Source organism: Podarcis cretensis (genome assembly GCF_951804945.1).
Source record: "Podarcis cretensis genome assembly, chromosome: 9".
Classification (NCBI taxonomy): domain Eukaryota; kingdom Metazoa; phylum Chordata; class Lepidosauria; order Squamata; family Lacertidae; genus Podarcis; species Podarcis cretensis.
In genome coordinates this window covers 30,348,790-30,360,972 of record NC_137178.1, presented here as the reverse complement: position 1 = coordinate 30,360,972, position 12,183 = coordinate 30,348,790, and the positions used below count along the sequence as shown (strand labels likewise).

The 12,183-nt window shown below is 40.1% G+C and overlaps 1 protein-coding gene across 11 annotated transcripts in view; it reads right to left on the bottom strand.

The window, feature by feature from the left end:
- Positions 1 to 3,007: 3,007 nt before the first annotated feature.
- BLTP1 (bridge-like lipid transfer protein family member 1) overlaps positions 3,008 to 12,183 on the bottom strand; it is a 105,076-nt gene continuing 95,900 nt past the window's right edge. For all 11 annotated transcript variants that reach the window (XM_079990493.1, XM_079990496.1, XM_079990501.1 and 8 more), the window contains 10 exons: positions 11,978 to 12,128; positions 11,000 to 11,157; positions 10,297 to 10,489; positions 9,878 to 10,095; positions 8,194 to 8,445; positions 6,500 to 6,703; positions 5,706 to 5,900; positions 4,367 to 4,501; positions 3,886 to 4,051; positions 3,008 to 3,633 (listed from right to left, as the gene is read on the bottom strand). In XM_079990493.1, the coding sequence (XP_079846619.1) occupies positions 3,417 to 3,633; positions 3,886 to 4,051; positions 4,367 to 4,501; positions 5,706 to 5,900; positions 6,500 to 6,703; positions 8,194 to 8,445; positions 9,878 to 10,095; positions 10,297 to 10,489; positions 11,000 to 11,157; positions 11,978 to 12,128 (1,889 nt within the window). In that variant the 3' untranslated portion in view covers positions 3,008 to 3,416. The remainder of the gene's footprint in view (positions 3,634 to 3,885; positions 4,052 to 4,366; positions 4,502 to 5,705; positions 5,901 to 6,499; positions 6,704 to 8,193; positions 8,446 to 9,877; positions 10,096 to 10,296; positions 10,490 to 10,999; positions 11,158 to 11,977; positions 12,129 to 12,183) is intronic.

Sequence of the window (12,183 nt, the reverse complement as noted above, 5' to 3'; positions counted from 1 at the left end):
TAAACTGCATAAGCCAATACTTAGGCACTTGTGCAAAATGACTGACAAGTTTCAAGGCCGAAGGATTTTGATTAATATTTTGTCAATCTAACAATGTCTTTATACATTTATCATCCATACGTCCACAATTTTAGTGAATTCCTCCCTGCCCCCCCATTCCTGAGATCAACCAAAGAATTAACATGGACACAAATCTGAGTCACATCACAATCTGATTTTAGCAAATAATCTGATACCACTATTAGTTTAAGAAGGACGTCACTAAAAAGGTTCAGACAAAACACAAAGCCAAAATCTGTTTGGCTTAGAATGCCACAAGCCTCTGCACTTCTTTCCAAATTTGCTTATCATTACTGATTATATTCAGAAGCAATTAAAATTACAGGAAGTGCTGATTGCACAGCTAAAACCGATGCAATCTGACACACCCATCAAGAATCTGACAGTCATTTTAACAATTCTGTTCTCTGATTGTCTTTGCCTTATCCAATGAAATGAATAAGAACAAGATACATATATGTATAGCCATTAGAGAAGACTACAGAAGTTTCCGGCATCTATATTCTTACACACCAACAGTAAGTTCAGTGGTTGAAACAATGGACATAAATGCCTTACCAGCTGCTGATCCTCTAGTTCAATGATGGCCAAACTTGGCCCTCCAGCTGTTTTGGAACTACAATTCTCACCATCCCTGACCACTGGTCCTGTTAGCTAGGGGTGATGGGAGTTGTAGTCCCAAAACAGCTGGAGGACCAAGTTTGGCCATCACTGCTCTAACTGATGGATGCTGCTAAGTTGGTCTTCCCTTTTCTGTGATGTTCTTCTTTGTATCCAAAGTATACAAACTCCCAGTGGCTCTTGTTTCCCTGGCTATAAAATTTTAGCTTGCCTGAAGGAGTTCAGAAGCTTTGGGCAAGTTTTTTTCATTGAGCAGAATACTTTTGGACCCATGTTGACATTCACACTGGGTTTGAAGGCACTTTTTAGTGATATGTGTGAAAATGTCCTTAAAATGTTAATATGCTTTATTTTCTACAGTCCCTGGCAAATCAAGTTGAAATCCTTCTCAACCTGTCCTCCCTCATCCCCAAATACTGTATATAATTTAAAAAATGAGGAGATGAAAATATCAGAAGCACTTTGGAAACCAGCAAGACCAGCAAGGCTCTTGGATGGTTTGAAAAAGATAAATTGTTTTAAGAAATCCCTAATATTAAGATGTTTTATTCCTTCAGGATGTTCTGGACTCCCGGGCCTACCTGGCAGTGAGTCGTTATGCCAAATCCAAAGATCAGGAAACACAGTCCAGGGTCACTCCAAGTCCAGGATAGTGTCCAGAGTCAAACCCAAAGCACAGTCCCGTAAAAGTCCAGGAGTATCCCAGTCAAAGTCCAGCAACATGGGCAGTTCAGCAGACCCAGCACCTCAGCTCTGCTTGCCTTTTGTTCTCTGCCTGCTAATTGCAGCACCTGGGCTTGATGAGGCAGGTAACCCTCAGCTGTTTCAGCTGAGGAATCACACACCTCCTCTCAGAGCTAATGAGTCCCAGCTGAGCTGTGGATCTTTTTTCTCTCACTATATTTTTTATTAAATTTTCTGTTTTACATTTTAGAATATTCATTTAAACAACCTTAAAATAACAGTGACTTCCCTACTTCTCTTTTCATCGTTCATTTTGCAAAACATAAATCCCTGCCTATTTTACACAAACTAAACCATTCAGTATTCCATTACATCCATCAAAACTTATTTACACTGTTGATTTTAACTTAATGCTGCCAATGTTTTCAAGTGTACACAATTTCCCTCCATATATTCAATAAACATCTTCTTTAAGCGTGTGTTCTTCTTGTTTTCTTATTCTATATGTTAGGTCCACAAGCTGCGCATATTCTATCAGTTTAAATTGCCATTCTTCTTTAGTTGGGACCTTGCTCGTTTTCCATTTTGGGGCTAACAAAACAAGGGCCACAGTAGTGGCATACATAAATAACCTTTTCTGACACCTGGGAATTTCCATCTGAATTATCCCCAACAAAAAGTACTTTTTTTAAAAAAAGTACTTTTAAACATTTTTTTCAATTCATTCTGAATTATTTCCCAATACACTTTTATTCTTTTACAGGTCCACCACATATGGGAACTGGGCTGTGATTCTTGCCTGTCTCAGCCTCCTGGAGTGTCCTTCCTGCTGCTCCCTAAGCCTCAGAGCCTGCTGTGTTTCGTGCAGACAGGGGGCCCTTTGGCAATGGGTCCAGCAGCTGTGGTTCCTATGCACTGACCCCAATCTCCTCTTCATCCTCCATCACACTGAGAGCACTTGCTTCCCCAGTCACAGCTACACCCCTTGTAAAGACCCCCTTCCTCCTCCCCGTTGACCTGCCAGTTCATGACACGGGAGGGTATTCTGATTTGTTATCTATCCCCTTGGATTCATTGTCTGGGCCAATCTTCTGTATCTCCAAGGGGAGGCAGGTCCTCACCCTTCCAGATTGGTTCAACCCCAGGCTTCCTCAACCTCAGCCCTCCAGATGTTTTGAGACTACAGTTCCCATCATCCCTAACCACTGGTCCTGCTAGCTAGGGATCGTGGGAGTTGTAGGCCAAGGGGGTGGGATTAAGTGGCAAATTCTCCCTCCTCCTCATTCCTCTGGACTTCAAGGGAGATGTACTTTCAGTTCCTTCAGTAAGTCCAGACTTAGTACTAGAGCTGCAGGAGGCCATGGATGTAGCATCTGAGTTCTCATTTCAACTCTCCATCTGAGACTTGCAGCTTCTTTTGACTTGTTTGCTTCATTGTAAATGATTATTTAGGAAGGTGTCACAGCACAGCCAACTTCTCAAAGCTACTATCTGTAGGCAAATCCCATGAATGCTTTGGCCAAAATGCTGATCACACTGAATTTAGTGTTAACAGTTTTGTCATTATTCGCCTGCCTGCCTCACTCTCAGCACTCCTAGGATAACATTTTTAAAAAATAATAATAATAAAAAGACCAGCGTGTTGACATTAATTTTTATTCCAAGTATAACAAACTTAAAATGATTTAGCACTATAGCAATCACGGTTCCATAAATTAAATACATATAGAATTTATACAATCTACATTGACAAGAAAAAGCCATTCAGGGAATCACATTATCCAAAAGGGTTTTTTCAGTGTTATGGCAAATAAAAGTTATGAAAATTCACAGTTAATCTGTAGCTTAGAGATGCAAAATATTGCACATAATACAATTGTGAATGCTAAACAGCAGCTTTACAGTTTTTCTTCACAAACATTGGTCATGTAGTACTAGACTGAATACAAAATGGCATCATGTACACCACGGTAAACAGTTATTCACAACGTCAATCAAGTTTTAAATAAAGTAGCAAAAAACTGCTGGGTTCTTTCAGTTGCCCTGTTAATTCAGTGATCTTCTTTATCTTTTCCTTTTCTTTCTTTCTCATCCTGTAGTGCAGTGCCAAGCTTCTTGATAAGAACTGACAGAACTTTGTCCAGTGGGTCCATAACCCCACGCTGAAGCCATTTAGGAATAGTAGTTCTTGCATGATGGAAGCCTAGCTTCTGAAGAATGTAGTCAACACCTACTGGGTCAATTTTCCTTCCAGTCCAGGAGATTAATCTAAAAGTTAACATATGTTAGCACTGTCAATAACTGAACATGCAAATGAAATAAACATGACCACTGAGAAGGGGAGAGGAAAAAAATTAGGGAATGTGGAACAGAATGAAGTGGCTGCAATTCTAAACAGAAGCACTCCACACTGCAATGTAAAGTTCCATTGCTTCTCTCTCTCACTATGTAGAACCAATCTAGAAGGGTGGGAATATTCCAATTTCCCCAATTTTACTGCAAACAGAATGACTCATTTACCTGAGTGTGGGCTCCAGATGCCATGTATTGCAGATAAATTCTCTCCAATCCACAGTAGTGTAAGTAATACTTTCTTCTGCTCCCTTCTCAGCAGAGCTCTCATCAAGTACACTGATGGGGCTTTTCTGTCCCGGCCGACTAGAAAAAATACGTGGTGGAAAGATGGCTAGAAAAGGGTAAAAACAATAAGGCATAGATATTAGATTTCTTTAAAATGCAGATTGAATTGTTAATGTAATGACCAAAGATGTTCCTAATTATAATTACTATTCATTAAATTTCTATATTGCCCTTCACTCGAAGATCACAGGGCGGTTTACAATATAATAATAAAAGCAATATAATTACAAGGCATGTTTACATATAGTATTTTAACTGTAATAAACTGTAGTTAAAAAAATGCTCATTTTAATGTGCTAGGCTTCATTAACTATTTGTGAAGTGTATCATTTCCAAATCATCCCGAAATTGATCTACATACCTTTCTCCTTTTCTTTAAGATAAGCTGATACCAGGTCATGCAGAAACATTATCAACTCAGCATCCATAGTTACACATATGTGATCAGTGAATTCTGTAACAACACTGCACTCCACTTTTGGCTTAGCACTGGGATCTGTAACAAAATGTTATAATTTTGGCGGAGGTGATTTGCATGCAAATTTTTTAATGGCAAATGTTAAAATGCGCTAGTATTTAAAAAGTGCTAATCATTTGCAGCGTGATCTTAAAATAAAAATCCTACTGATACATTTGGCATCTCTCCTTGGCGAGGCAGGCACACACTGGCTTCAAGATGATATTACAACTACTGCTCTGCACCACATCTCCAAACAGAAGTTCTAAACCAGGAGTGGGAACTGGATCTGGCCGGTGGACCAGATTATCTTTCCTGCCCTTCGGAGGTCGAATCTGACAAGTGGGGTGGAGACACCCATCTGCCAGTCACCTGATACCACAATTATATCACGTGACTATTTTGCCCACAAGGGCCTTCAGAATCCATTTTCAAAGTGGTATTTTAAGCAGTGCTTTGAAAGGAACTTTTGAAAATTAAGCTGAAGTTCTGATATTTGGGTTTTCAGAAGCCTCTTTGAAAGCGCTATCTTGGCCCAGGGTTTTCTATAGGGCTTTGCAGGCCCCACTGATCAAGCTTATTGGTGATGCCAACAAACCTCCTTTACCTAACCCCACTCCAGATGCAATGTTTGATGTCAGGTGTAGTGCAGGTAGCTGTAGTTTGGGTGTAAAGAGAAGCTCTAGTGAGCCGAATTAGGCCCACAGACCAGAAGTTCTAAATAGGACACTAGTGCAGTGCAACTGGTGTCAAGGAAGCCCATTAAATGGTATATATGCCATTGCTTGTGGGATCAGAGTGACAGCAGAGTTACTACAGTGGACCCTCGGGTTATGTTACCTTCGGGTAATGTAACTTTTGGGTTGCGAACGTGACAACCCCAGAAGTGTATACTTCCAGGTTTCGCTGCGCGTGCATGCACAAAAGTGCTCTATCACACCACATGCGTGCACAGAAGCAGTGCCTCTAAATGCAGACTTTTTGGACCACTGGACCAAATTAGGTTCATATCCAGAGGGTCCACTGTACTTTCCATTCTTCTTTCCTTTGGATTAAACAGTTAGAACTGATCTAATTTTTCAGCTATTGAACCGGATTGTTAAATGGTCTTCATCACAAAAACAGTTTATATGTTTAATGCTTTTATGCCAGATTATCTCAGATTTTGAATAATACTCAATTAACTTTTCATAAGGTATGAATTAGGTTTGTAGTTCAGAAGGTATAACACATCACACTTTACCTTGCAATAAAGGTTCCTGTGGCTGTTGAACGTGAATAGATTTAAAGTCTAGCTGCATCCTTGGTAATGCAAAGATAGTTTCGGTCTCATGATTGTAACTGGAGCCTCCTCTGAATCCGCTTAACAAGCTAGAGCTTTTCACTGTTGTGCTGTTCTCTGGGTTGTTTGCATCAACATTTCGGAGAAGGTTCAACTCTGCAAATACAAAGGAAGTACAGTGGTGCCTCGCAAGACGAAATTAATTCGTTCCGCGAGTTTTTTCGTCTTGCGATTTTTTGTCTTGCGAAGCACGGACTTTGGAAAAGCTTCAAAAATCACCAAAGTCTTCAAAAACCTCAAAAAAAGCTACCACACCGCGTGCTATGAGTTGCTCCTCGAAGTGAATGCACAGTTTTAAGAAAAAGGAAACAAACTTGCAAGACAAAGGAAACAAATTTGCAAGACGTTTTCGTCTTGCGAAGCAAGCCCATAGGGAAATCCGTCTTGCGAAGCAACTCAAAAAATGAGAAACTCTTTCGTTTTGCGAGTTTTTCATCTTTCGAGGCATTCGTCTTGCGAGGTACCACTGTAGAGCTATGTTTTGATTTCACTGGGCTTCGGATTTTTATCACTGCTACTCACAGATCATTTCAGATACTATAACTGAAATTAATTCAGCAAAGTTCTGCTGAACTCTGTAGTCCTATGTGGTTAGTATGCTGCTGCCCCACCTTCTTTCACTTTGAATTGTAAATTCATGCAATTCCACCAGCAATAACCAGATCAGCAAGCAGAAATGTGATAGAAGGCCTCACCTTCATTCCTTGTGGCTGTAACATAATTGAACCATTCTTTCACACTCGCCACTCCATGTGGTGGGTTTTCATGGCGCCTCCTTGTGATCTTGGTGATGGTTGCCATTGGGCTTTCCAGGGCTCCACATGGCTTTGTGACCATAGTATTGTGACCCAAATGGAAGTCTAGTGTTTGCACAACATAGGTAGAATGTTCACTGGAACCTGGAGGGGTGGGGTGGTTTAAAAACATGGTTATTTGCTTACTGAAGAGCCTAATCATGTTGAATGTAATTTTTAACAAAAAAAAGTGTAGTTTGCATAATTACAGAGCATGTATGCAATAATCGGAAGTAGAGAAAAACTCCCACCATGTATTGTATCAGATACTGGATTTAATTTGGTATTTTCCTTTGTCTGGAGACTCTTGTCGGTATATAGACATGCAATCACTAGCTTCATAGAATACTAGACTGTCACACCGCAACCACAATTCATCTAGCTTCAAGAAGTCATGGAAAAAACTTCTCCTGTTCCTGAGTAGAAGAGTTTGGATTTGGATTTGATATCCCGCCTTTCACTTCCTTTCAGGAGTCTCAAAGCGGCTAACATTCTCCTTTTCCTTCCTCCCCCACAACAAACACTCTGTGAGGGGAGTGGGGCTGAGACACTTCAAAGAAGTGTGACTGGCCCAAGGTCACCCAGCAGCTGCATGTGGAGGAGCGGAGACACGAACCCGGTTCCCCAGATTACGAGACTACCGCTCTTAACCACTACACCACACTGGCTCTCCAGAGTAGTCATTGGGTTATAAACTCATTGGTCTGATGATTCCACATGCAGCCAAGCTTTGGCCCAAGAGGCCAGCCCAGAGTATAGAATCATAGAATCATAGAGTTGGAAGAGACCACAAGAGCCATCGAGTCCAACCCCCTGCCAAGCAGGAAACACCATCAGAGCACTCCTGACATATGGTTGTCAAGCCTCTGCTTAAAGACCTCCAAAGAAGGAGACTCCACCACACTCCTTGGCAGCAAATTCCACTGTCGAACAGCTCTTACTGTCAGGAAGTTCTTCCTAATGTTTAGGTGGAATCTTCTTTCTTGTAGTTTGGAACCATTGCTCCGTGTCCGCTTCTCTGGAGCAGCAGAAAACAACCTTTCTCCCTCCTCTATGTGACATCCTTTTATATATTTGAACATGGCTATCATATCACCCCTTAACCTCCTCTTCTCCAGGCTAAACATGCCCAGCTCCCTTAGCCGTTCCTCATAAGGCATCGTTTCCAGGCCTTTGACCATTTTGGTTGCCCTCCTCTGGACACGTTCCAGTTTGTCAGTGTCCTTCTTGAACTGTGGTGCCCAGAACTGAACACAGTACTCCAGGTGAGGTCTGACCAGAGCAGAATACAGTGGCACTATTACTTCCCTTGATCTAGATGCTATACTCCTATTGATGCAGCCCAGAATTGCATTGGCTTTTTTAGCTGCCGCGTCACACTGTTGGCTCATGTCAAGTTTGTGGTCAACCAAGACTCCTAGATCCTTTTCACATGTACTGCTCTCAAGCCAGGTGTCACCCATCTTGTATTTGTGCCTCTTCATTGTGTATGAAGTTGTTCAGCCTAGATCTATGCACTTAATGCGCTTGTAGAATTTACAACTTAAAAGGATAAAAAATATCTATAAACAGAAAGGAGAAATAAGTTTTGATACCTTCTTGCCAAATTTTTTGTGCTTCTGTCCAAAAGGCAATGTTAGGTTCTTCAAGATGAAACAGAGCCCATGATTTTGAACGAAAATTAGGTCCATGGAAACATGCCAATGTCATGTGATTTCCATGCAGGCTCATAGAGCCTCCAAACTGCATTCCATCTTCCGGTAAAGGAATCTGAAATAAGGATATGTGGCACCCTGACACCACCTTTAAAACTCCTGGCCAATGACGATGATGGGCTGCATCCAGTACTGTGGGGGAAAGCACACAGAAGAAACAGTGGCGTTAATATCTATTTAATAGAATCCCTGCCTCTCTCTCTCTCTCTCTCTCTCTCTCTCTCTCTCTCTCTCTCTCTAGGGAATCTAAAACTGCTGAGCCTATCCAGAAATATACACATTAATTATATATACATAGGTCAGGTTCTTCCAAAGCTGAGGGTACATTTATTGCAGAGAGATCAGCAGCAATGGTATGAACGGATTCTTGAAACTATCTACGTAGATTTATAAAACTTAGATTACCCCTATATATAGACATAGAAAGAGCTATACTACTAAATAAAAATATGCATCTCAATAGCATTTTTAAATGAGTGTGTTTAAAAAATGCATGATGTGAAAAACCACAAGAACATGGACTAAAGTCTTTTGAGGTGAAGTTCCATTTTCTTTTACCCAAAAGGAAGTAGCTTGAAGTACAAAGTACTTCTAAACATCTAATCTACACTTGCATCAAAAACGAAGGCATAAAGAATGAGCACGCACTTTACAACTCTGCATACCACTTCACTTTCTCATACTCTGGTACTCTGCATACCAATTCACTCTCTTAAGACATGGGTAGTCTGCCCAAAATAAAGTATTATTTTGATTGAGTAGTATGGCTCTTTTGATGCAAAGTGCTTGCTCATCTTTTGTGCCTTGCAATGCTGATGTAGGTAGATTGGATGTTTAGAAGTACTTTGTGCTTCAAAACTCCTTCCGTTTGTAGAAAAGAAAAATGAGTTTTCACCTCAAAGGACTTATGCCAAAGTTCTTGTGGGTTCTCACAGCAGGATACATATTTTTTTAAACACACATATTTAAAAATAGAGATGTTTTTGAGATACACATTTCTGGGCTTGGAGATACAAGGTTTGTAGGCTCATAATACTCACATCTAATACAAGGTGAGCATTACAACCTGTAAATTCTCCTCTGCTTTGTATTTTAATGCAAGTCAAATAATTCTACTTCCCTCCACTGTCCCAACAAGCACTGAATTACCATATTTTTCGCCCTATAAGGCGCACTGGCCCATAGGACGCACCTCTTCTTTTTTTTGGGGGGGGGGGGGGAAATGAATAAAAAAATTTTATCCCCCCCAGCCCACAGAACAGGCTGCCGCCTCAAGCCTTGCGCGCCCGGCGGGACCTCCCGCCAGGCGCGCAAGGCTTGCAGACAGCAGCCCGAAGCACAGGGCGTCCTCTGGAGGGCGCCCCGTGCTTCGGGCTGCAGGCTGCCGCCCGCAAGCCTTGCGCGCCCGCGGGAACTCCCGCCAGGCGCGCAAGGCTTGCGGGTAGCTGCCTGAAGCCTGGAGATTAAAGCCTAGTTAAATTATTAAACATTGTTCAAGTGTATCATGAAATCGGAATATAAAACTTTTAATTACGAAATGGGCTAAAGGAGTTTCAATACATACATTGCTGGTGTGAGCTTTTCTCTGCAACATGGACCACACTCTTTGGGGGAAGATAAGGAACAGGTCCCCATGTAGACAAAGCTCTCTTGCTGGTATCAAACTGCTGAGTAAAGAATTCTTGGAGCTTCATTCCTATTTTGATGAGGTCAGGTGTGGTTGATCGGGAAATCATTACTTGAAAAATATCCCACTTCAAATCTCCATGGACAAATATCTCACTGAAACATTGAAATGAGATAATATCCCTTGTTAATTCATATTGTTTTACTTGGTTATAATGGGAGGATAGTCAATGTATATAAATGTAGCAACTACAGTAGAAATGGGTAACAGCTTAAGAAGGCAATTTTTAAAAATAGCTTTGATTAGAAACCACATGAGCAGAAATGTACACCATTAGATATGGCAAGAAACCTTACCTTTTATCAGTAATACTGGATTCAAAAGTATTGTAGAGATTAACTTTCCATTCATCCTGCAGTTTAAGGTCTGCATTACTGAAAATGCCCATTAGGATACTGGACCCCATGTAATCAACCCGTGCTTCAGTAGAACCCATGGTAATCTGAATTTTGTGATTTGGCTGCTGATTGGGATGTTCTGAAATATGAGCTAAAAAACAACAACATTTGCATTATATGGGAACAAGATAGTATCTTGCCCGACTCTCCTCCATGGTTTGCCAATACACAGCCCAATCCATGTCATAAGATTTGAGGTCTCTCCCAGCTGCGGATGACAGTAGGAGAGTGGATCACTTGCAATATGAGAATTGGGTTGCCTCAGACAGCTGCTGTTCTGTAGCACACCTGCTCTCTACTTTCAGCAAACTTTCTAGTGAGCATGGGCAACTGACAGTTTCTTGCTATTAAGAACTGAAATGTGCCACAGAATTCAGCTCAAGACACAAAGTTGTGCATTTCTTAGGCCCAGTAACTTCAACAAGAGAGGTTTTAATAACAGGCTAACATTCACATTAAAAGCCATACAACTTCTATGGTTTTGAAGACTGGATTATAGCCTTTCTCTGCCAAGGAAAAGTATATGTAAAAATCAAAACAAATGATTGACTTATTGTGTGCATGCACACAAACAGACACACACACTGACATTCCAACTTACCCACCATCTCCAAGGCATTAACATCTATGGTACCTCCAACCACTCCACCTCTAGAATCCAAATGTGACCTCCCAAGACCGACTGACATGCTAATTTCCCGATCTCTATTACTGCCCACAGATAAACGGCCCTGGCTTTTCAAACCACTAGTAGTCCACCTAAAACAGGGACAAAAATGAGAAAAATACATTGTATGCCATCTCTGCCTCTCATATGTCAAAAATAAAAGTTGGGAAAAGCATTTAAAACTTTAAAAGTAATTTAAGTATTATGGAAAATGTTCATTTTTTAAAATCATACGTGGGCATAACAAAAAACAAGGAAAGTTGAGTGCAAAAATTTAAATTTTAGAAAGGAAATATATTTATGGATCTAGATGAGAGAAATGTTTCTTTCCCCCCTTTTTTCTTTTTTACTGGCAAGGTTAACATGTTTAATTAGAGAAAAATCTTTTTTCTCCCTTCAAAATGCAACAACATTTAATACAGACACAAAATGAGAAAATAAAAAAGAAAGAATAACAGAAAAGAGAGAAAAAGAAAAAAAAATACTATACATTTTGCATATGCAAATGCCATATATTTACAAACTAACAAAAAAGAACAAAACCATTACTGTAAATTAGCTAAAAAAGACTTCCAAATATTTTCATTTACTGTATCTATTCTTTCCTTTATAATGCAGTCTCAAATTAACTTAATTATTTTCGTACATCCAAACATAGTATCATTTCCACCTTTTATTTACAAGAATCACTTTAGTTCTGCCAGGAGATTCTTATTCTTACAATAATTTTGTTAGATATTCCTTAAATATTCTCCACTCTTTATATACATTCTATTTCGATTGATCTCTTACTCTGTCAATGAGAGAAATGTTTCAAGCATCTCACTTAGACTACTAGAAGAAAAGGTCGCACACACATACACACATATTTGAACGATTTCTTTTGATTACAGGAATCAGAAATTTACTTACGTAGTATTTCCCATTACATTGCTCATGTTCATTTGGACATTCAATTGCTTCAAATTCATAACAAACACAACCAGTGTTTCCCATGGTGTCACTTGCTGACTTCCAACTTTGTTTGACTTATTAAATGGAGTTGATGTTTTTGAGACAGTATCTAGAATAAAACATCACCAGACTTTGTAAATTAAATATTAAAAACTAATAATGAC